This window comes from Rhineura floridana, chromosome 17 (genome assembly GCF_030035675.1).
Source record: "Rhineura floridana isolate rRhiFlo1 chromosome 17, rRhiFlo1.hap2, whole genome shotgun sequence".
In the NCBI taxonomy this organism is placed as follows: domain Eukaryota; kingdom Metazoa; phylum Chordata; class Lepidosauria; order Squamata; family Rhineuridae; genus Rhineura; species Rhineura floridana.
Genome location: NC_084496.1, coordinates 30,272,522 through 30,297,373, shown reverse-complemented (window position 1 = coordinate 30,297,373; position 24,852 = coordinate 30,272,522). Strand labels below are relative to the sequence as shown.

At 44.5% G+C, this 24,852-nt stretch overlaps 1 protein-coding gene across 8 annotated transcripts in view; it reads left to right on the top strand.

The window, feature by feature from the left end:
• TNRC18 (trinucleotide repeat containing 18) overlaps positions 1-24,852 on the top strand; it is a 125,506-nt gene that overhangs the window by 76,433 nt on the left and 24,221 nt on the right. For 7 of the 8 annotated variants that reach the window (XM_061599383.1, XM_061599386.1, XM_061599387.1 and 4 more), the window contains 4 exons: positions 4,555-4,711; positions 7,667-8,030; positions 9,259-9,540; positions 21,135-21,347. In XM_061599383.1, coding sequence (XP_061455367.1) covers positions 4,555-4,711; positions 7,667-8,030; positions 9,259-9,540; positions 21,135-21,347 — 1,016 coding nt within the window. The remainder of the gene's footprint in view (positions 1-4,554; positions 4,712-7,666; positions 8,031-9,258; positions 9,541-21,134; positions 21,348-24,852) is intronic. The other variant, XM_061599385.1, reaches the window with a different exon arrangement.

The window sequence follows — 24,852 nt, the reverse complement described above, 5'->3', positions numbered from 1 at the left end:
GGCCAACCCAGGCATAAAGCTAGGAGCTGGCCTTCTGCCTGTGTCTGATCCACAGAACAAGATGTTCTGCTTTGTTACACTTCCGTCTGAAGCCCTCACAGTAACGCTGGCTCAGTCTTGCAGCTCTAGCAACTGGCCTTGGAGGGCCCTGGGCTGGAACACATGTGCCCTGGGCCCTGATGGTGGCACAGCCATGCAGTTTTGGCTTGGCCATGACAAGATCACACAGCCTCCTTTTATTTATTTATTTATTTACTTGAGGCATTTATATATGCTGTCTTTCTGTTCACTGATACCCAAGACAACTTATAGTACGTTAAAATTGTAATACAATTTTTAAAATACAGTAATATCTCAGTTAACAACGTAGATGCTTTCCTGGACGTTACTTTTTTAACAGAAACTCTAGTGCCAGAGGTAGAGATAACACGGAAGGAAAAGGGAAAGGTTCCTACACCTGCTCATGGATGGTGGGGCAACTTCAACAGGGGCTTTAAAGGGTGCCTACCCAGCCCCCCCCCACCCTCCTCTAAATCGTATTGGATTCTTCCCTCCCCAGCTCTGGGAGAAAGCAAAAGATCTCTTTAATGCAGCCTTTCCCAACCAGTGTGCCTCCAGATGTTGTTGGACCACAATTCCCATCTTTCCTGACCATTGGCAATGCTGGCTGAGGCTGATGGGAGTTGTGGTCCAACAACATCTGGAGGCACACTGGTTGGGAAAGGCTGCTCTAATGCAAAGCAAAGGCACAGGCGGTCAGTTTCACCCTAGCAAAGCAAAGGCACCAGCCTCAAAGTTTATCCAGAGCAAAGCAAAGCTGGTTAGTTTCACCTTTAAAAAAGCCTTCCTTAAAAGAAGCTTTGTTCCTGGAGGATACAACTGAGGTGTTATTGTATGGTTAACATGGCAACTTATAAGGTAGAGGAATAGCAGATGAAACAGCTGAGAGCATTCAGTGGATCGACATCAGCCCTTCCTGGCCAAAAGCCAGCTAGAAAACAAGCAGGCAGGCAAAGGAAGGGGTGAGGTGGGCCTCCCTCAGTAGGGAGTTCCAAAATCTATGTGTAGTTTCCAAAATCGTATGTGCTGGCCCCCTCTCCAGCCTGAGGAATGGTGGTTGTTCTCTCAGCCAGCTCTCACATCTGTGATTGCTGCTATTGAATGCCAGGTTGGCTTTAAGGAGGAGGCTAACCGAGTCGGTATTACTGGGACCTAGGGGGAAGATCAGGGTGGAGTTGGTCTGATCCAGCTGTGCCCACCTGGTTACTCAGTGCAGCATCAGGCTAGACTCGGGGGTCGGGGGGCCAGTTGCTGCAGCCTGAAGGGATTCCTTCGCCCTCTGCAGGCTTCCTGTCCCCTTGAGTGGGGGCCCAGGATGTTGGTACCTGGTGTTGGGCAATAGGGACAGATCAGGGATCTTGCAGGTTTGCTGCCTGCCTCATTGCCCAGCAGTCTCCCTTCCTGAGCTGCTTCCATTACATCCTCATTATGCCACCCTGCAGAGTTTTGCAGGTTGAACAAGGCCAAAGGAGGTGGTGGCTCACTGTGACTTGCTCGCAATGTCTCAAGAGGTGTCCAGAACACTGTCTTATCCTGTTGTATGGGATGAGTTTCCGTTAGTAAGGCTTGAGGATGTGGACAATGTGCTTGGTTCAGTCCGGGCGCTCTTGCCCCTGCCCCTCATGGCTGATAAAAAGTGGCAGAGGGGGGACAGGCAGCTGGGTCAAGGAGGTGGTTCATTAATGTCTCCTTGTGAGAAGGGGTGGTCCCTGCCTGTTTAAAGGAGGCAGTGCTTAGAGCACTCCTTAAGAAACCCTCCCTGGATCCAGAAAGTTTAAATAATTATCAGCCAGTTACTAATCTCCCCTTTTTGGTCAAGGCTCTTGAGCGTGCTTGCAGACTAGACCTAGGTTCTCTTGGATGAAACTGATTTTCTGGATCCATTTCAATCAGGGTTTAGGCCAGGTTTTGGCACAGAAATTGCCTTGGCCACCCTGTATGATGACCTATGTCAGGAGAGAGATGGGGAGTGTGTCCCTGTTAATTCTCCTTGATCTCTCAGCAACTTTTAATGCCATCAAACATGGTATGAGAACAGGATGCTGGACTAGATGGGCCACTGGCCTGATCCAGCAGGCTCTTCTTATGTTCTTATGTATTCTTTTGGAGCGGCTGTCCAAGTTGCGGGTGGGCAGTACTACTTTGCATTGGCTCCAGTCCTACTTGCGGTGCCAGTGTGGCCTAGTGGTTAGAGTGTTGGACTATGACCTGGGAAAGCAAGGTTCAAATCCCCACACAGCCATGAAGCTCACTGGGTGACCTTGGGCCAGTAATTCCTCTCAACCTCGGAGGAAGGCAATGGTAAACCCCCTCTGGATATCGCTTATCATGAAAACCCTATTCATAGGGTTGCCATAAGTCGGGATCGACTTGAAGGCAGTCCGTTTCCATTTCCAGTCCTACTTGGATGGTCATCTTCAGAGAGTGGTGCTTGGGGAATGCTGTTTGACCCAATGGAACATTCAATGTGGGGCTCTGCAGGGTATGATTCTGTTCCCCCTTGCTACTTAATATCTACGTGAAACCGCTGAGTAGGATCATCTGGAGTTTTGGAGGACGTTGTCAGCTGATGACACACACAGGTGTACTTCTCCACATCTGCAGGTGTGGCAGTGAAAGTGCTAAATCAGTGTTTTGCCTCAGTAATGGACTGGGTGAGAGCCTGTAATCCAAAAAAGACTGAGGCACTGTTGGGTGGTTCTCTAGACTGGATGGAGGGGTTGTGGCCCACTCTGGATGAGGTTACTCTCTCTCTCTCTCTCTCTCTCTCTCAGAGAGGTTTCATAGCTTGGGGGTGCTCCTGAATCCATTGCCATCATTTGAAGCTCAGATGGCCTCAGTATCCTGGAGTGCCTTCCATCAGCTTCAACTGGTGGCCCAGCTGCACCCCTTTCAGGACAGGGATAGCCTAACTTCTGTTGTCTATGCTCTGGAAACTTCTAGGTTAGAGTATGGCAATGTGAGATATGTGCGACTGCCTTTGAAGGTGGTTTGGAAACTGCAGTTGGTGCAGAATTCGCTGGCCAGATGGTTGACTGGGATAAGCTGGTCCACACATATAGCACCAATTCTGACACAGCTTTGCTGGCTACCAATCAGTTTCCAGGCTCAGTTCAAAGGGCTGGATTTGATCTATAAAGCCTGATGTGGTTGAGGACCCCAAGGACTGACCTGGACCCTGAATTCATCATCAGAGGCCTTCTTCGTGTGCCCCCTTCATGAGAGGCTAAGAGGGTGGCAACACAAGAATGGGCCTTTTCAGTGGTGGCCCCCTGGCTGTGGAATGCTCACCCCAATGAGACACGCTTGGTGCCATCTCTCTCCATCTTTATGTGCCAGACAAATACCTTTCCCTTCAAGCCTTTGGCCCTTGATGTGTGCTCATTATTCTTTTTGTTATTTGGTGGGTTTTAAAGTTTTTATTGGCTGTTATGTATATCAGTGTTTGACTTTTACAGTATTGAAGAGTTTTAGGGTTTTTTTTACTGCTTGGTATTAGGCAACTATCAAATGAAATTATTAATATTAATAATAATAACAATAACTATCGAGGATGTGTGGATTCTTCTTCCTTAGCAGCTTTGAAGCAAATACGGACAGGGAAGCATCTCTATGATATATTGGTTCTTTCCTTATTTTTACTTATTAGAGAGAGAGAGAGAGAGAGAGAGAGAGAGAGAGAGAGAGAGAGAGAGAGAGAGAGAGAGAGAGAGAGAGAAGTGTGGTGTAGTGGTTAAGGTGTTGGACTACGACCTGGGAGACCAGGGTTCGAAAACCCACATAGCCATGAAACTATATATACCATTACATATTATACCATTATACATAATTATACATATGGTATAATTATACCATTACATATATAATACAATTTTTTTTAAAAAAAACTGCTTCCCTGACTCCTGCCATTTCCTCTCCCTGACCTTTCAGTGTGCTGCACCATCCTGTCCTCTAGGGGGACACTCAGTAGGCTTCCATCTCTCTGGAGGCAAGCTGGGTGCAACTGGAGTGGATGGGTTGATATGGGAGAGTTGTCCGTCCATCCTTCCAGTGACTGATCCTGCCTTGTTCTTTCATCAGTGGTTGGGCTCAGGACAGGATGTGCCACCAGAGAAGGGGGTGCACAGAGCAGGGTAGGCCTTGTTCTCTGGGCGCTGCCTGTTTTTCCATGGCTCCTCAGCAGCAGTGGGTGCTTGGATGGTTGAATGTTGACCTGCTTACCTGCTTTTGCCCTTAACTTTACAGAAATCAAAGTGATGAATCCATGGCTTTCCTTCCAAATGGAGTTACTGCACTGTCGTCAATCACTGTAACCTTTCTTTTTGGAAACTCTTTAACTACAGCCCTCCCTCCTTTTCCTGGTCATCATCAAGGCACCAGACCATGAGCAGAGAGTTGATTTGCAGACCTGCAACTTACCTTCTGCTTGCTTTTGCAGTCCTGCAAGGAAGTACAGCTAGATCCATTCACCAACTTCTTTGATCTGGTTTCCAGGCTACTCTCTGAAGACTCTGAGACAGGGGAAGGGACCCAGAAGAGACACAGGGCCATCCTCCTTGACGAGGGAGATGTGGAGAGCAGAAGTGGGAAGAGGAAAGGCAGGAATCGGAGCTGGGACGAGCAGGACGTGCTGGCAAACTTCTCTAGTGAGGTTGGTACTTCTGTTCTGTGACAATAGCCTCAGAGGGCTCAGTTCAGGGCTGTGCCAACACTTTTTTTTCCTGCTGAGGGCATAGGCATGAACTTTTGTGATCATTTGTGGTGCCTTTCCCCTGTTGTTTTTACCATGGTTAAACTTTCTTGTGGATACAACCTCACAGTATATAGAAGGGTTGGGTTTACTAAAGCATTCTTTTAAGCCTTTCCCAGCCTTTGGGTCCCCAGATGCTGTTGGACTACAACTCCCATCAGCCCCAACCAGCATGGCCGATGGTCAGGAATTATGGGAACTGTAGTCTAGCAAATGTGGAAACCTAAAGGTTGGGTAAGGCTGCTTTAGGCTCTGGTTAGGCATAAATATGGCCATATAGGAACGTATTCTGAAGGAACGTTTATCATGGCAGAACGAAAGGGAAACATCCCCATGCAGTGATCATTCTTGTCATAAATGATCCTATGAGCTCAAGCCAAAGCTTGGCTTGTTATACGACAGCAACATCACAAAGCCCGAGGATATACATACACCCGCAATGATCAGAAGTAAGAGTGGTAAAGCTGTAGAGCGGATGCAATGTCTTTGTTTTTGATTGATTGCATTTTTGTTGTAGCTGTAGTTTATACTGTTTTCATATGCCATTCACCTCTGTGGGGGGGTGCCTTCAAAATATGATATACAAATTAAAAATAATACAGTAATAATTATAAATAATCTCATTTATGCAATAGGTGAGATAGGGAAGAGTGAAATGGAGCAATTTCATAATTGTTCTGTGATTCCAGCACACAGTTAGTGCCACTCAGTTGGAAATTCCAATTCCATAATGTAGCCGGTAGAATTCTGCAGACGTGCTTTTACATAAAATCAGAAAATTAAAATCAAATTTGTTTTAGTCAGATATTTTCATTTGGGGTTTGCAATAGTTTTTTAAAGTGTGTTTGGCGAGCTTGCCTTTTCACGACATATTAAATTAAGAGCATTTTAAGACAACAGGTTATCCCCCTTTTTTTATTTGCAAAATTGTGCAGTTGTGCAATTTGCAAATAAATATGGGGGGGATCAGGGGGGAATCTGAACTGAAAATTCTGAAAAAGTCATCCACGGAGTTACATATGCAGCAAAAACATGTAGATCACAGGCTATGTGAAATGGCCTCTAGTCCAGAAGAGGCCCTGAGTGTTGAGCATTCCTAAGGCACTGTTCTTGAGACCATGGTATTACCTAGGCCAGCCTTTCCCAACCTTTGGGTTCCCAGATGTTGCTGGATGACAGTTCCCATAATTCCTGACCATGGGCCATGCTGACTGGGGCTGATGGGAGTTGTAGTCCAACTACATCTGAGGACCCAAAGGCCGAGTAGGCATTGTGGAGCTGTAAACTCTCTTGAGGCAAGGATGGCTGGTATTTGGATGTTGGCCTGTTGTTGCCTCTCACTAAGACTCGCCAAGATTTTACCCTGGGGAATTTTCAGTGGTAGCAATGTGTAAAATCCCCTGATAAATTTTACCAAAACTCTTTTGGTTGTTCTCAAACTTGCCTTAGGAAAAACTGCCCAGTTTCACTTTGAATTTTGCTTTTAGGTGAGATTTTGGAGGAAATTCATTCCATATCATACTGGTTGTTTTTTTTCTGTGTTGTGAAAGATCTGCTTGGTTTCTTTAACACCATGTTCACTCTTTCCTCCGCTCCCTCATGTTATGTGCAATGGACACAGTTATCCCACCGCATGTAAACGTAGAATGATGTGACATATCAAGAATAGTAATGTATAAATACAACAAAATGTTGTTCAGTAAAGCAAGCTATGAGACTCACAGACAGGGATTTTTAGTGAGAGAAGGAAACCTGCAATAAACGGGTTAAGCAGAGCAGAACAGAGCGCCAGGTTTGGCGGCAAACATTTATTTATTTATTTGTTTGTTTGTTTGTTTGTTTGCTTATTTATAGCTTTTCTATGTCACTTTCTGTCACGGGTGACCCTAAAATGGTTTGCATATAACAGTCAGACAATATGAACACAAATCATAAAACTAAATTCAAACATCAACCCTAAGACAATTACAATCAATTCAGAGTGCCCCAGCCTTTACTCTACAGTGTAAGGTATCCCATAATGGTGCAGTGTTGCAATGAAGTTGCTCATCATGAGGAGGAGAGGTAAGCCCAGCTGGAGGTATCATGAAGGAATACCATCTTCACCTCATAGACATTTGTAATTTTTACCTCAAGAATACCCTTCTAGTTTGCTATGTCTAAGTCACAAGACTGGCCCAAGACCTTTTGCTGCCTGCAGGATGTCCCCCCACGCCCACCCCCATTCCATGTACAGAAGCAAACCAGACAGCAGCTGGACTTTACTTCACACTGGTGACTGGATAGTGTCCTCCAGTTGAGGGCAGAAGGCTAATTTAAGGGGCGCAGGGCAGGACATACCTCTCTATCTTCCCATCATCTCTCTGCTTCTTCCTCATCTCCAGTATCTGCTACCTGAGGTGGCCATCTCACTCTGTCTAACGGTAGGTCCTGGCCTGTACATGTCAATGGCGCTGGAGAGCCCTGGTGTGCCTTGGAAGTTTATCCAGGCTCCTTCAGTGATGGGATCAGAATTGGTGAAGGTTCCTTGATAGACAGCTTGCCAACCTTTACCAGTCTTCCTTCACAATGTGTGGACATCCTCAGGCTATGAAACCTTTTGGCAAGGTCTAATAAGAGTAGGTAGGAAATGCGGTGCATGAACTGAGTGGGTGTCTAAGAACACACCCCAGATTTTTTAATAATGCTCTTGGGTTCCATTACCGACGTTTAAGAGTTCCTTGATGAGAAAAGGCTTCCCTGAAGGCATAAAATCTGACACCCCCCTAATAGGTGAGGTCAGACCTTTATATGAGAGCCAGAGATGTTTGCAGAGAATTCACCTGTGCCCGTTGTATTTCCTCTCCCTGCTTGCAGTTAAAGATTAAGAAGAAGAAGCTGGCATCTGATCAGGAGCAGCTGGTGAGCAAGCTTGATAAAGCCCTGTCACTCACCAGGCACAACAAGCTGAAGTCCCCTTTTAAGTTTGCAGACAGCTCTGCGGGGAGGCAGAAAAATGGTGGATGTTATGGCAACAGATACCTGTCTTCCCACGAGGCCTTGCTCAGCAGGGATGACAAGAAGAACTTGGCCAAAACACTGAGCTTCTCACTGAAAGCCTCCAGAGAAGGTAAAAACAAAATGGCTGCCAAAATGAAGAAGATGGTGGGGCTAAAAGTCAAGGGTCACCTGAAGGTTTCCAGTTCACCAGCAATATCTGAAGTTAGCAGTTATTCCTACAGTAAGTAACTTTGTCATTACAGCAGTTGTGTTTCTGATTGGCCTTGTAAAGTTTTAATCCTGCCTTCCCCAACCTGGTGCTCTCCTGCTTGTATTGGACTGCTACCCCCATGATCCCTGATGGGGGCTGGAGTCCAGCAACATCTGGAAGGCACCAGCATGAGGAATGCTGGAGTAATTTCTTAAGCCAGTGGCAGTAATTGCGTTTTGCTTTGCAGTGGGGGTGTGGGCTGGGGAGCGGCAGGTTGTTTAGTAGGTCTAGGAAAAAGCAACCTCAGAGTATCTTGGAACGGACTCCATTCAGTAAGAGGCAAGGGTTTCTGTTCAGCCATAAATGCCGTTGGCATGGTGGAGAGATCTGCTAACAGCAATCGGTCATCACGATGACAGAGAATCACCAGGTTCAGCGGTGATGTGCCTCTGAATAGCGATGAGGCCCCACTGCAGGAGTGGCTGTTGCCTTCAAGCTTCGTGTGTGGGCTTCTCAGAGGCGTCTGGCTGGCACGGTGCGAAGGACTAGATAGATCTTTAGCCTGATCCAGTTGGGGGTATCTTCTGGCATTCACCCTAGCACCCTACTGCTAGGGTGGGGAGCTGGCAGCCCTCCAGATGTCATTGGACTGCAGATCTCAGCAGCCCCAGACAACAAGGCCCAGAGGGAGAGATGGTGGGTGTCGGTCCAACAATATCTGGTGGAGGGCAACAGGTTCCCCGTTCCCGTCCAACTGAATTCTCGGTGGGGTAAAGAAGGAGGGCCTTACTTACAAATGCATTGCCTAGACCCGATTCATACATTGGTGGAACAGAGGAGTTGTTACTTCCCAATTTCTGGATCCCACAGCATTCAAGGACTGTCTGTCAAGAAAAATTCTTGAAAGAATGGCACCGTCTCTTCCCACAACAGCCTTACTAACCATGACAGAAGGGCAACATTTGTGTGTGACGGAACGGTGTACTATTCTTCAGCCACGTTGTGGTTTTTCACAGAAGTTCCCAGAGTAGCATGGGATGCCGTCATGGGCAGCAACAGCCACATTGACTCAGTAATCAATGAGTCAGGGGTTATAATGGTAGATGCTGCTGTTTTACCTCACATCTGCACTTGATAGGCAGATTGCCTCCTTTCTGTGCTGGCATGCAGCCAGACTGAGGTGAGGAAGAGCATATTCTCCCTGTGGTTCTGCAAATCATTCTGTTACGTTTCTTTTTTTAAACCACATTGACTGCAGATACAGACTCTGAGGAAGATGATGAGTCCCTGAAGGATGAGTGGCCTTCTCATTCCCCAACCAGCTCCAGAATGAGAGCCCCTAGCCTCTACAGTGTAGTGGCCCAAAAGACCAGCAGGATCTCTGGAGGCCTCAAGGCAACCAAGAAGGGCATCTCTGCCACTAGAACTCTCAAATCTAAATTGGCCACAGCAAGCAGGAAACAGAAGTTTTGTTTGCTGCCTAGAGAGGCCGAAGCTGGATCTTCATTCAGTGATTCTTCGGAGGACTCGTTTGATCAAGGTTACTAGATTATAACACAAAACACAACAAAAAGCTTCCATGTTTGAGTGAATGAGAGCGTGTGGGAACGGGGGTGGGTGGGAATGGTGTTCTGGTCAGCCATCTTAGATGGTGTTGTGATCGGCCATCTTGGGTGATGGTCTTTATGGCAGTTTGGCCTGTTTTTTCAGCATTTTTACACAAAAATCTACTTGTGTCAATGGCTATTATTTTATTACTGTCTTGCTCTTCTAAGAGCTTTTATATCACCTGGAGGTTTACTCTTTGCTTTATCCCTCCTTTATTCTCTACCCCCCCCCCCCAGCACTTCCTAAATCTTTTTTCAAAATCCTTCATCGCTTGTTGCCATCACTGTTGTTATATGTGGCTTTTTTTCTTCCAAATTTCATTTTGGCACATGTTGAGGTTTGGGAGGAAGTTTGTAATTTAGATTACTTGTTGTGTGGGAGTGGCCCCTTGATGTTTGTACTGCAATTTGGTACCAAGCTTTTTATTAAAAGTATCCAGTTTGTTTTTAACTAAACCAGTCTACCTTGTCTCTCTTGCTGTGTCTCTCACTAGGTGGCTAGCTTGCTGCTTCTCTCCATCCCGCTTCCCCCCATCACTCCCAAAGAATTAGCCAAAAGGAATTGTGACATGCTCTGTATTAGTCAAATATCCCTGCCTTGCCATTCTCTAAGGTGCTTTGTTTTCTGGGAGGAAAAGCAAATCTACACATCCTTTTTTTCACGCCTCTCAAGCACAGCTTATGCTGTGCATGACTTCTTCCACAGTGGGTTGTTTTTTTCCTGTGAATGTATCTGGTTTTTCTTTAAAAAAAAAAAAAAAGATGTAGTTTGAAAAATAAATGAAAAATTATTACGCTTGGTAATGTTTGCTTCTAAAAATAGCTCAGTTCTGTAAAATTAAGCCCATTTTTCTTTATCAGTTCCAATTGCAGTCTAATAATTTTAAGGCTTCTCCCCCCCTTATTAATTCTGCTCTTTTTTAATCAAGTGGGTTATTAATATTTCATAACTAGCAACAAACATACAACAGCAGAGACGTTACTTACTAAATATGATACCAGAGTAGAGGGAGGGATCTGAATACAATATGCCTTTTTAAAAAACCAATCAGCTTCTTGATAGCTCCTTTTTTCCCTTGGCGAATGGGGTGGTGGGTGGGGAGAGAGGTGGAAGGACAAATGCTTGGGACTGTGCTGCTAGACCACAAGGTGGGTTCTGCCCCCCCCCCAATTTAGAGCACACTCATTAAATAATCATAATAGGAAAAGGTCAATAAGCCTTATCAAATTTGGATATTCAGATCCCACAAAGACCAGCTTGTCTTGGCTGTATGTTAAGCAACAGAGAAGGGGAATGTAGTGCGCAGTTATTATCTGGAGTGCTGAATCTGAATCCTCCTTGTGGTCAAAGATGGCCTGCTTATGGTGCTTCATCTTCTTTTTAACCTCATTCCACTGCCTTCCCCCAATCTCTTCCCAATCCAAGTTCCCTTGCTTCTGGAATCAAAAGCTATAAAATGGGAATATATATATCACAGAAAGATATTTTTAAAGAACATGGGAGTGTTGAAGAACCGTAAGAAATCTTTAAAAACAATTAAAGAAAAGATGGAACCCACCAGGAATTTTCCAGCAAAGAGGTCTAACATAAGAACGTAAGAGAAGCCTGTTGGATCAAGCCAAAGAGGGCCCATCTAATCCAGCATCCTCTTCTCACAGGGCCCAACCAGATGCCCCCAAGGGAAGCCAGCAAGTAGGGCCTGAGCGCAAGAGCACTCTCCCCTCCTGTGGCTTCCGGCAACTGGTATATAACTCCCATTAGGAGGCAATCCTGTGCACAGATACCTGGAAGTGAGCCCTGTTGAATACAAGAGGACTTACTTTCAAGTAAACAAGCACTGACTTGTGCTGTAAATGTTATATTCCTATACAGTACAACAACTGTACTCCGGATCTAACCTGTCTCCTTGGCCCCTAGGGCTGTATTTTTGGAAGACTTTTTTAAAAAAGGTATATGTTGAAGAAATCTGTCCCTCCCCTCCCACACTTTAAAAACAATGTTTATTCAGTTTTTGTACTCTTAAGAATCAAATACCCTAAAGCTAATTCCTAAAGTGCCCCCCCCAAAAAAACCCATTTTCTTTTTACTCCCCCCCCCCACTTCTTACTGTTTAAGGTTTGGGGGTAACGGAAGATGGGAAGAAATAATTTTACAAATATTATGTGTTGTTCAGTGATGAAAACAGAACTCCAGAAATGGACGTTATTGAATGACGGTGGGGAGTAATCTTGGTGGGAGGAAGGGAGGAATATTTATCTTTGACGAGTGACTTTTTAAGGGATATTTGGGTAATAGCATTTCTACTGGCTTTCCCTGATTTACTAAAACCATTAATAACCTCAGCTTTTCTAGGGTGCTTGCTTTCTCCTTGCAGCTGCCTGGCCAAACCCTCCACCCCTGACCCCCTTCCCATGATGCTTTGAGCATCTGTGTGGGTCCCTTGCGTTTGCTCTCACGCCGCCACTAAAGAAGCAAAGCGATTGGCTTGGAGTAGGCAGGCACTGCTCAGCGAAGGGTCCCTAAGCATGAACCTGAACCTTACTATGTAGGTAGGCAAAAAACACCTTTTTCTTTTATATCCTCTTTAAATCTCAGCAGTTTTTGCCGTCTTTAAGTTTACCCCATTCAATAACAAACACTGAAATTGTCTGGTTTTCTTTTTTTTGAATATTCTGAGTTTTTTTCCTTTTCTTAAATAAAAAGTTAAGAATGATCATATGCCCATTTTGATTGCCATAAATAAGTTTTACTAATAGCGAACTGTTTTGCTGAGGACTCCAGAAAGGCTTCTGCAATTCTTAGGAAAAAATTACCAGGGCAAACTTTTCCACCCAAGACAAAATGGCAATGGAGAGATTTTTTTCAGGGACAAAACAATACCTACTGAGGGATAGCGTGAGACCTCCGTCGCTGGCCTTGTTCTTTCCCTCAGAAGAGTTTTTGCGGATACTTATCTAGCACACACCTTAAGTGAAGAGTCTTTTTTCTCTTTGAACGAGAAGTAGTACATTGTCCTAAAAAAAGATGGACGCCGATAGAGATAACTACTTCACTTGATAAGTGGGTCAATGACTGCAAGGCTGAAACTCGCTTCCTTACAGAAGAACTCTGTGTCCATCTTTGCATGTCGTAATAAGCCAGAGTTATTGGTTTATATTGTGCATGAGTTGCATGCTGCCTAATCTCTCCTCTCCTAGCCTGGACAGGAGAAACAAACCAGGAATCTGCAGTTATGTTTTGGCTTCCCATTATGTCCGAAAAGGCCCCTTCCAACTCTCCTATCTTATGATTCTATGCTTGGATTCCTGCACTGAGCAGGGGGTTGGACTTGATGGCCTTATAGGCCCCTTCTGATTCTACTATTCTATGAAAATGGGGTTGAGATTTGTTGCTTCCTAACAAATTGAGATCATTGGCCAGCGTTCACCACATAGCCTGGTTTGCCTGGCAGAAACAAACCATGATGCCCAGTTCTGATGTTATGGGCTTAAATTCTGCCTTCCTGGTTTGTTTCTCCTGCACATGCCAGGGGAGGAGTGAAGAGTGAGAAGTGGGGCATGATGGGAGCCCTGGCTTATTGTGGCATGTGGAGACACTGAATAAGGAGCTGCTCTTTACAGCCTCTTGTCACAATGATGAACCCTGCACAGCTTAGTTGCAGTGGGACATGCAGGAGCTTTGCATTGAGACTGCCTCTGTGGATGGGCAGAGTGTCTTTTGCTTCACAGCCAGTCTGCATACATTTTTCGTGGAGACTCCTGTGACAGAAGGCAAGGCTCGCTTACATGGTTCAGCTGCACTGATTTTTTAAAAAAACTTTAAGCTACTATATAAATAAACTACTGGGATTTATGAGTAGGGCCACCCAATTAAAATAATGTTAATGAATCATGAGAGTTTTAGGGAGCAATCCAACCGCTGGGCAGCCAGCCGGGTGGGGAGTTGGCGGTGGAGGAGTCGGTGGGAAGCTCAGTTTCGAGCCATGCACACAACTCAGCCGGAAAGCACCGGCTGTGGCCAATAGGCCACCCAGGGAATAAGTGCTCTCTGTAGGCCTGAATGGGATTTGAAAAGTTTTTGCTTCACCAGCAGAGTTCAAGGGATGATCAGGACCCAGAGGAGAGGTCTGAACACGAGAAAGATCTTGTGTAAGTCCCTCCCTGCAGCTCCTCCCCACCACGCCTCTGTTTTCCAGTCTTCTGTCAGCTTCTGCCAGGCCTCTGCTGCTCTCCCCAGCAGACCCCCGGCAATGCTGGAAGGCTCCTGGTGGCAGAGCCTGGCACAGCCGGGAGCCTCCCAGAGCTGTCGGGGATCTGCAGCATCCAACTTACCCCAGCCTGGCGGAAGGGTGAGTTGGATTGCTCCCTTACTCAGTTTATCAACGGAAGTTGCCATGTTACAGAAACAAGGAGCGCATTTTGTTTTGTTTTCAGATTATTCACATCTGTGATAGCATGAGTCATCTTAGTAGAGGCATTCCTTCCTCAGTGAGTAAGAGAAGGGAAAATGGCTCTTTTTAAGATGCTACTTGTCACCAGCAGTTTTTTTAAAAATATAAACACTGTTATAAAACAAAATACTGGTTTGAAACAAATTTTTTTTTTTTTAAAAAAAAATAAGCTTCCTTATTAGTCAAAGGTGCCATTTCAATTGATTATTTTTTTAAAAAAACTGATTAAACATTTCAGACCTATTTATGAGTCATTTCCCAGTGGATTGTGCCTAATTTTCCAGGCCTGTTGACTTCATAAGGCAGGGGTAGCTAATCCTCAGCTTGGGGGGCTAATCTCTCTGTGCCCCCCACCCCTCCACCAGCAGTGTGTACTATATCTTACCTCCTGTCATGATGCTGTTTTACAAAGCGTTCCCCAATAATGTGGCAAAGGGAGCGAGGAACTGCACACCATCGTGAAGTCCAGGACACAGGGCAAGTTGTGCTGGGGGGGCGTGTAACACAGCACAGACCTACCACGGTCAGCAGCATCAGAGTTGCATTTCTTATTATCTGTCCTCTGCACTCATACGAAAGGTCATTTTAAAAAGTTATCCTTTAGCACAAACTGTGTTAAATCAGTTCTGTAGCAACCACAGATGAAACTGGGAATCCTTTCCAGGTTATTTACAACCCACCACTCTCTTCTTTTGCACACCCCCATTTCTCCCCTCAACAGCTAGAGAAGAAATAATTTTTGCAAATCAGCTGCACTAAAGGGCTCTCTAGAGTTGATCTGAAGGAGATGATGGTATTTGTTGCTCTTATCATTATTACTCCTGATGATGATGATTATCCCCATCTGAAGGAATTAATAATATAACAACAAGAATGTTGTAATAATAATAATAATAATTAGTAGCAGTAGCAGTGAAAAGCCTATTTCTGGAGTCAGCAGTATTAAACACAAATGAAAAAATAATGGAAGTTTATGTGTTTTTGCAAATGCATGTAAAATTGTGAAACAAAAACCAAACGTTACTGGCCAGGCCAATCTAAACCAGATGTGGAGGACCCAATAGCTGTCTAAAGTCTGCCTGCACTTAGCCAGCTTTGTGTGCTGTTGTAAGTTTGCTTGGCAAAATGATGAAGCTATCCTGTGTGTGTGTGTGTGTGTGTATCAGAAAATTAATCTTAAATGTGCATTGCTTGCCCCTTTCTCCCCTCATCCCTCACCCATGGGTCTTCCTAGTCATCTTGTTGCATTTATGTGGTTACTTAACAATTGTCTTTATGTTGTTTAACCAAACTGTTGTTCCTTTTATTTTTGCTGCTCTCAGGGGGTGGGGGACAACTGAAAGTTTTGGTACTGAATTTGACAGTACCACAAGAAAAAGTGTCCTCTTAATATCAACAAGGGTGGCTTATGCCACACGGTATCACATGCAGCCTATAGACCTGGTTGCTTAACAAGGGTTCTTGCTATGCCTTGGTAAACATCCAACATTCATTTCTTTAAACAAATAAGTTACTAGTCTTTGTGGTTCAGGGATAAGAGAGAACCTAAATCACTGACACAGGAAGAGTTTTGTTTCCTTAGGGTGTTTTTTTTTTTTTTGCATATTACACATAGTTACAATCAGCAATTGTTTATATGTTTTATGTTGACTGTTAACTGATTTTACAATGGCTGTAAGCTGCCCTGAGGTCCCTTCTAACTTGTATGATTCTGTTGGTCATTTATCAATAATGCTATAGCTGTGGGTTTTCTGCATTGGCAGAGGGTTGGACTAGATGACTTTTGAGGTCCCTTACAACTCTGATTCCTATTTTAGGATGCCAAGATGGGATAGAAATGCTTCCATGAGGTTTGGGCCACATACACAGCAATCTGATATTATATATAATATAACAAGACTGAGATGCTGTTGGTGGGAGGGCCCTCTGCCCAGATGGTTGACGTTCGACCTGCCCTAGATGGGGTTACACTCCCCCTAAAGGAGCAGGTACGTAGTTTGGGGGTCTTATTAGATCCTCTCCTGTCACTTGAGGCTCAGGTAGCCTCGGTGGCACGGAATGCATTCTACCAGCTTCGGCTGGTAGCCCAACTACGACCCTATCTGGACAGGGAGAATCTCGCCTCAGTTATCCATGCTATGGTAACCTCTAGATTGGACTACTGTAATGCACTCTACGTGGGGCTACCTGTGAAGACGGTTCGGAAACTTCAGCTAGTGCAAAATGCTGCGGCCAGAGTTCTCACTGGGACAAAGAAATTTGACCATATAACACCTGTCCTGGCGCAGCTGCACTGGCTACCGATATGTTTCCGGGCCAGATTCAAAGTGTTGGTTCTTACCTATAAAGCCCTAAACGGCATCGGACCGCAATACCTGGTGGAACGCCTCTCTCGCTATGTACCTACCCGTTCACTACGCTCGACGTCGAAGGCCCTTCTCCGGGTCCCAACTCATAAAGAGGCCCGGAGATCAACAACTAGATCTAGGGCCTTCTCGGTGGTGGCCCCCGAACTATGGAATGCCCTCCCAGACGAGATACGCCTGGCGCCTTCTTTGTTATCTTTTCGGCGCCAGGTAAAAACCTACCTTTTCACCCAGGCTTTTTAAACATTTTAAATTTAATTTTAAACCTAATATGGATTTTAATTTATAAACTCAATGGCAATTCTATTTTGGATTTTTATCATGTTTAATGTTTTTAAAATTGTATTATATTTTTCACACTTGGTCATATTTTAATTGTGATTTTATTTGTTGTACACCGCCCTGAGAGCTTTCTGCTATAGGGCGGTCTAGAAATGTAATTAAATAAATAAATAAATAAATAAAATTGTAGATAGACAGATAGATAGACAGATAGATAGACAGATAGATAGACAGATAGATAGATAGATAGATAGATAGATAGATAGATAGATAGATAGATAGATAGATAGATAGATAGATAGATAGATAGATGACCTTTTGTACAAGATGAAAAGTATTTTTTTACAACTAGGTCTTATACATTTTTACATTTCTGCCTTTGCATGGAGCCTTTCTAAAATAACCCCAAATTGTAAGATCTGTGATCCACGCTAAGCAAGCAATTTTTTTTTAAAGCAGGCTATTTTACTGGCCAAGTTGCTGCAGTTGTCCTGTAAGCCTTTGGCACCCTTGCCCCGTAGTAATGAGCCAGGACCCAGAGACTTGCATGCAAGTACTCAGAGGAAGCTTGTGGAAAAGCTTTGGCAATTTCCCCCTCTGACTGAGGCTCCTTGTGCTGCTTCAGGCAGCCTTCTGGTGCCAGGCCTCAGAATGCCAACCTAAAGGGTCACCTGCACCAGCCTTCACCAACCTGGTGCCCTCTAGATGTTCCGTCATTCCGTCTTGGCAAGGTCATGCTGGCTGGGGCTGGTGGGAGTTGTAGTCTGAAACACCTGTCACGAGGTGCAACTTTAGGAGCAACTTCAAGGTGCTGCAGTGGGAAGAGGCACTCTTGAGCAATCCTCAGTACACCTGCGGAAGAGTTGTTCTCCAGAAAGTGATTGTATCTGTTAAACTGGTGCTGTTTAGGGGTACATCAAAATAAAATATGAGGGGAGGGAGGAAATATCTGATGGAGCATTAGTTGCTGAACACACCCATCAGTTACTTCCTTCCTCACCTCATATCTTGCCCAGTCTTCCTCCATTAGCCCTCGTTTGTGGTTTTTGCACTACACTTAATGTACGGTGCAGCCTCACCATCCCCTGGTGTATGACGGTAGTTTGCCACTGTACTTTAAAAGCTGTGTGGTGATGACAGAAAACCAAACACATCATTGCGGGAGATTTAAAAAGAAAAGAAAAGATAAGATTGTGCATGAGTTTTGAGGTGCAATTCAGCAGCAGTTAACTAGTTCTCAATGTAGGGCTGTAATCCAATTTCTTAAAATGTAGTTGACTAATTGCATGAATTTTGATCGGTTGATTTAATTATTTAACTCTGCCTAACTGCCCGAGGGTGCATGAGAGCAAAAAGTTTGGTCCTGAATACAGGAAAGTCTTTAATTTTTAATGCATGCCCGCAGCACAATCGTTTTAATTAATAGATGGTTTTAACTTGGGCTAATTCATGGGACATAGTTGGTTTTTTTTTAAAAAAGGATGATGATGAGGAAATAGTGTCTTTGACCATGTGCAAAGTACCTGTCCTTCACCAAGAGGCAATGTCAGCCGGACTTCAAACATTCAGGGATAGATGCCACTGATCCAAGCCAAAGAGCTTTCAGAATGTCTTGATCCCCAACACCTCTATCTACAGAGAGGCAAAGTACATAAGCTGAAAAATAATGGGTCAAACTGAAGATGGAGTAGTTGCATTTATGAATGTTCCTCTATGTCTATGTAATATAAAATCTTGCATGTTAAAAGTTTAATATGTCAGGGAGAAGGCACAGCTACAATTCCTCTCCTTGCTACTTTAGCTTTCAAAATTTACAAGGAATTGTTATTATACAATAACAATATACAATATACAAATTGTTATTATACGATAACAATTGCCACCCTGGGCTCCTGCCGGGAGGAAGGGCGGGATATAAGTCAAATAATAAATAAATAAAATAAGGGAGCTTTAAAATTCTGATTGCCTGGAGTGGTACAGCCTAGGAAGAGCTGCACCACACAACCAGATTATTATTTACTTATTCATAATACCCCACTCATGGATCTCAAAACTCTTCTGCAATTGCATAGTTCTGCTCCAGAGCTCAAACTCCAAAAAAACCACATACAGACTCACTCCTTAACTAATGGCATATTACTATAGCCTGGCCCTATATATATAGGGTCAGGCTATAGTAATATGCCAGATATATATTTCAAAATATGCCATATATATATATTTCAAATTGCAGCCTCTTTCTCGTGTTACTGGAGACATATGCATTAGCAACGCAAAAGAGAATGCATCCCTGGGCTCATAAACGGAAACCAGCTGTAACGGGCAGGGGGTCTCAATGCCTACAGTCATCACGTACAGGCCAGGAATCTACATGCCAGATGCAGTAGATGCACTGTTGGCGGGATGCATTCTCTTTTGCGTTGCTAATGCATATGTCTCCAGTAACACGAGAAAGAGGCTGCGTTTTGAAATCCTTTTTATTAATCCAGTTTAGAATGTGGGAAGTGGCCTTATCCCAGGTCAAATGGCTTCTCTATCTAGGCCCAGCACTGGCTCCTCTTAACTGGAAGCAGCTCTCCAGGCTCTTGGGCAGAGAAAGATATTTTCCACCTCCTGTCACCTGATCATTTCAATTGGGGATGGGACTTTTGTCCTTCTTCATGAAAGCAGTTGCTCTGCCACTGAGCCACTCCCCCTCCCAAAACTGGGTCTAGTATTAAGTCTAGTAAGAGCCAGTTTGGCCACTTGAGTAGATGGTTTCAAACGGGATTAGACAAATTAATGGACAAGGGATGGCCTATCAGTGGCTATTCCTTGGAGAGCTAAAGAGAGCACCCAAATTCAGGGACCCCATGCCACTGAAGGTCATGGGTTGGGGGGACAACAACATGGAAGAGCTATTGCCATCAAGGCTGTAGTTTGGGACAGTCATTGTGGAGTGCAAAGCATCCCTGTTTCCCAGGGAAAAATGTCAGTTTCTAAAAATGCAGTGTTTCATAAAATTAATGAGTGGAGAAATTTCTTTTTTTCCCCTAATTGTACTGCATTTTACGATTGGCTTTACATTGTTGTTACCCACCTTGAGTGCTGTTGTAGGCACCAGAAGGACGGGGTATATTTACATAGGGTTGGATCCAAACAAAGATTAGTTAATTGCTTAACTCTGGTTGAGCTTGAACGTGAGCAAAAAGTTTGGCAAGAAAGCATCAGTTGTAATCGGGGCCGGATGCATAAAAATAAACAGCAGTAGTCAAAATTCTGTGCCATCACCCATCTTCTGCATCAAGAAAAGCTGAATATTGAGTCTTGTATAAATTGTGAATACTGAGACTTTTGTGAAATGTGTCATTTTATTTCCTTGGTTTTCATCCCCCCCCCGACTCCTGCTAGTCATAGGTGGCGGGGGGGGGGGGAGGCAATGAAGTCCTTCCTGCTGGAAATCCTACTGAATCGTCTTCTGACTTCAGAGATTTCTTTATTCTTTAGTCATTGCCCAAAGAATTTCAAGCCTTCCTTTACAGCCATAGGAGCTAGGAACTTTTGTTGTCTTTTAAAATGAATGCTGAGATTCTCAAGTGTGCCAAAATTCGACAGGCTTTCTGCATTTGTGTAGAGTTGCAGAATACACACAGCCCTGCATATAACAACTTTTGCCATTTTAGTGACTGCCAGGCCCAGTGTCTTTTGGGGTGGTGATGAGGAATGGGAAATATGGGATATCTGCTATGTGGACAGTGATAGGTGGGCATCTTTGGTTTTTCAGGAGTAAGTTGCCTTATCTCCGTATTGTTTGTATATTTTTACATACAGTTGTATGTAACTAGGGATGCTTGAGGAATTTGATTTTTGTAAATTTCTGATACAAACTGACCCGATCTCCACCTCCCAGACTAATGTGTGGGTCAGAACATAGTTATCTTTCAGATTTCAGATTTCTCTGAATTGTGCAATGCAATTCTCAGCTCCAAAAGTATCAAAATGTGTCTAGAAATGCGGGATAAAATACAATTACAGATGGTTATTCTGTGAGGAAATATGTTCAAATGTATTTATTTAAGAAAAAGAAAAAGCCACTTTGTGGTGGTGGGATGGACTTCTGAATGAACACATGTGGAATGGCTTCCAAATACTGAATACTGCCTGTTGGCTGTCTGTACCCCACAACCCTTTTGCCACCATAAATTTGTGGTGGGGCCTATCCTAGGGTTTTTGACCTTTCTTTTCCTGTGATTCCTTGCAAGTCTTCTCTCTGTTGAGAATCTCTTCTGGCAAGGCCTCCGAACTTTCAAGGAGGCAAAGCAAAAACAAAAGCGACTCGGCACTGGACGTTGTGTTGGCGGAGAGGTTGCATGATGTGTTGCTGTGATCTGCTGCTTAACTGAAGCATGATTCAGATTTGTAATGGCTTCCCTGTCTTTCCCATGACAGATTCTAGTTCGGAAGAGGAGGAAAAGGAAGGCTATGGAATGGGCAGCAGCGCCAAGCTTTCATCCCCTGCTTTGGATGAGAGCGGCTTGGGGCTGCTTGCGAGGTTTGCTGCCAACGCGATGCCAAGCCCCATTATCCCACCTTCCCTCTCCATTGTTCAGCTGGAAGCCAAGCAGAAAGCCAAGAAGAAGGAAGAGAGGCAGAGCTTGATGGGTGAGTTTGCTATAGCACATGCTTTGCATGCAGGTAGTCTCAAGTGCAACCCCGGCATCTGTCTATCTATTTAGGGCACAATCCAAAACCCTGGCCAGCAGCGGCGGGACTTCGTGGAGTCAGGTGGCCATTACTGAATCTCGTGCCCTGATGCTCATGCACACCAAGGTGAAAGGGGGTAGGGGAAAAATGCCTCAATGCTGTGCCAGCCCCCAGGCTGCCACAATGAAGAGATTCAGATTGGGCCCGTTGCCATCATGTGACAGCAGCCAGGCCGGTCAGATCCTGCCCCTGAAACACCCTGCAGCTCTTGTCCGCACCCCATTTGGTGCCAGTGCATTGGGGTGCTCCTCGCCAGCAGGACTCCCCCACTGGCAGAGACAAGCAGATATGCCAGGGCTGGGCAGAGAGAGAGTGGCACCTCTGCCTCACCCAGCACTCCTCCAGCGTGGCGGATTGGGAGCTTGGATTGCCCTGCCTGGCATTTGTATGCTGTCCTGTAACATGAGGGTCTCTGGGCAGCTTACAATCGATATGTAAAAAAAATTGAAATACAAAGTAAAACATGAAGCCATTAAAAACAGGGGGACCTGCATAAATACAGTAAAACTCACTGCACTCCCAAAATTAAACACGCGTTTAAAAAACAGAGGATTGGTTACTTATATTGGGGTGGGCAGGAGAGGTAGTTGGGAATCTGCTGGGAGATTGCTGATGATGTGCAGTCGGGTGGGCAATAAGAGTGAGACCCACACTCCCCTCAAATTAGTGCTTCATGCTGAGGCAAAGAGCCTTGGGGTAACCAGGAGGTGACTTTTGTGGGTAAGGCCTGTGAACACAGCTCGGTTCTGCTGCTGAAGAGGCACTATCTTCTTTCATTCTGTGTCTTTTCCACGTGGCTCCACTTGCTGGATTTGGAGTTCTAGCAGAACACAAAGTAGATTGCACGAGCCTTGTCGCCTTTAAGCTATTTTTAAGGCTTGGGCGAACAGAACGATCTTCATGTAGTTAACCAGCATCTCCAGTTAAAAAGGGTCTCCAGTAAGCAGGCCTAGAGAACCTGTGCTAGAGATCCGGCTTCTCGTCAGAGGGAGATGGTATGGGTGGTATTGGGTGCTAGTCCTACTCAGAGTAGATGCACTGAAGTTGATGGACACAACTAACTTAGGTTTATTAATTTTGGTGGGTCCGCTCTGATTAGGACCCAGTTGAATATCAGACCATGGCTGTGGGCACACTCAGTGTTCCAAAAGCAGCAAGGACGGCTTTTCTGACTGTGTTTTGAAGCGACTCTGCCCTCGGCTGGACGCATCTCCCTTTCATATGTCCATATGTTTACCTGTCCTAATTTAGGGCTATGCAAAGGGCAGGGAATGAGTTCTGGAATAGAGAGCTGGCCTGGAGAGACTGCTCTGTCTAGCAATACTCCCCATCTGTCTTGGGCTTCCCTCATGAAATCAGAAATTTCACTTTTTAAAAATTCCCTTGTGCACCTGTGGCTGCAAAAGCACCCTCAGGGCAACTTCTTTCGAAGGCAGGCAGCTCTGTGAAAGGCTCCATGTATAAGCCCCTTTATTAATATGTATTAAATGCTAATGGAATTTGTAGTAAGCTTCAGAGTGGGGAATGATGTCTTTCCTGGGAGGCTGCCTTATTGTTAGCGTGACCGCTCTGCTGTATCGGGTCTTTGCGCATCTGTCGCAAGTGGATAAACCTGGATTTAGTTTGGGATGGTTTCCTGTGGCGTTATCTTGATGTCCCCCAAATGTATATAAGGCTCCCTACCATCAGGTGTGGTGATGGCCACGGACTTAGATAGCCCCAAAAGAGGACTGCACAAATGTACAGAGGAGGAGAGGCCCATCGAGAGCAATTAGCCGTGATGAGTGGAGCTCCACAACAGAACATTGCATGCGTGTGCTTGGTCAGAGGTGGAGGGTGTTGTCAAAGCCCTTCTCAGGCAGGAGCCTGCCCAGAGTGAACGACGAGAAGAGCAATGGCTGGTGAGAGAGCATGCAGATGGGCTTTTCCTCCACCTCCTTTTCCAGCGGCTTCATTCTGTTCACCCTACAATCTGGTTTTTGGGGTTTTTTCCCCTCTCAGCACTCAACCCAGCATTCAGTAACCATTCGGCACACTCTGTAACCATTGGGTTATTTTAGGGGTTCTTTCCCCTTTAGAATTCAAATACATCTGCAAACCTTGTGTGGTCTGAGTCTGCTGATGCCTCCCTCTTCTGTGTGGCTGTTGCTGTTTGGACTACATAAGCATAATTTGGAAGACTGAATCGGACGTAGGAAATACGAGAATGGAATGGAACCTCTGTGTTCAAAGGCAGTCTACCTCTGGATACTTGCTGCTGTGGAAGGGCAACAGCAAGAGAACCCTTTTGCTTTCAAGCCTTGCTTGTCAGCTTCCTAGAGTTCCCTGACTGGCCCTTGTGGGAAGTAGTTTGTTAGTTATGTTTCTTTATATTTGCATAGTTCTTTGGAAATGCTGTAAAATTCAAAATTTCTGGTGTTTAGTGCTGTGTGACATAAAAGAGATTACAGGATATGATTAACATTTTTGATAAAGTCAAAAGAATTGTCACCATCTTTGTTTCAACCGTTTCTACCTGTTCTTCAATTTATTTATTTAGTTATTTATTTAATTAAATTTTTATACCGCCCCATAGCCGAAGCTCTCTGGGCGGTGTACATCAAGATAAAAAACATTTCATATACACAATTTAAAACAACATGATCAACAATAAGGACATACAACGACGACTAAAAAGTTAAAACATAATGAAATCCATACTTCAAAATAGTTTAATAATGTATTTACAGGTCAATTGCCACATTGTAGACCCCACCTGACCCCTAATTTCTTTTAAAAGATTTGTGACACAGTTGTGATATATAATTTAACTTACTATAATCATTGAAGGGAAAATACTTTGTATTTGTTTCTGTTTGGAATGAAAGATGTAAGACCATATTCACTCTTTGCATTAGTTTAAACGAATAAGGTAAGGTACTAAGTCTTATGAATTTTTTGTACTATCCTTGCATTATTTTATGACACTGAATTATCATCATCCCTTTTTTAAAAAGGTTTATTTATATGCTGTTTTTGGCCCTAGGCTTCCAAAGCAGTAATCACATGATTAAGACACAACATAAAATAATAAATTAAAAAATGTAAACTTCTGATAATGTTGGAGGAACATTTCACCCCTATACCCATAAGCGGCTACTTTTAGAGTGTGGAAGAGTAAGAGCCACTTGACTTCTGAAGGGCGTGCCCCTGCCGTTCCTGCATGAGTCGCTGTTCTGTAGGCACCTCCCACCCAAAAGATGGAGAGATCAGAAGAGTGACTCACAGTGAGCTGCAAGGGGCAGCCTCCTCTGAGGGTGGATTTTTCAGTTGCACCTGCATCAAAAGTGATGTATTAAGAGGTGGCATAATTAGCCACCCACATTTGTCAGTCCCCTGCTCCTCTTCTTCTTCTTCTTCTTCT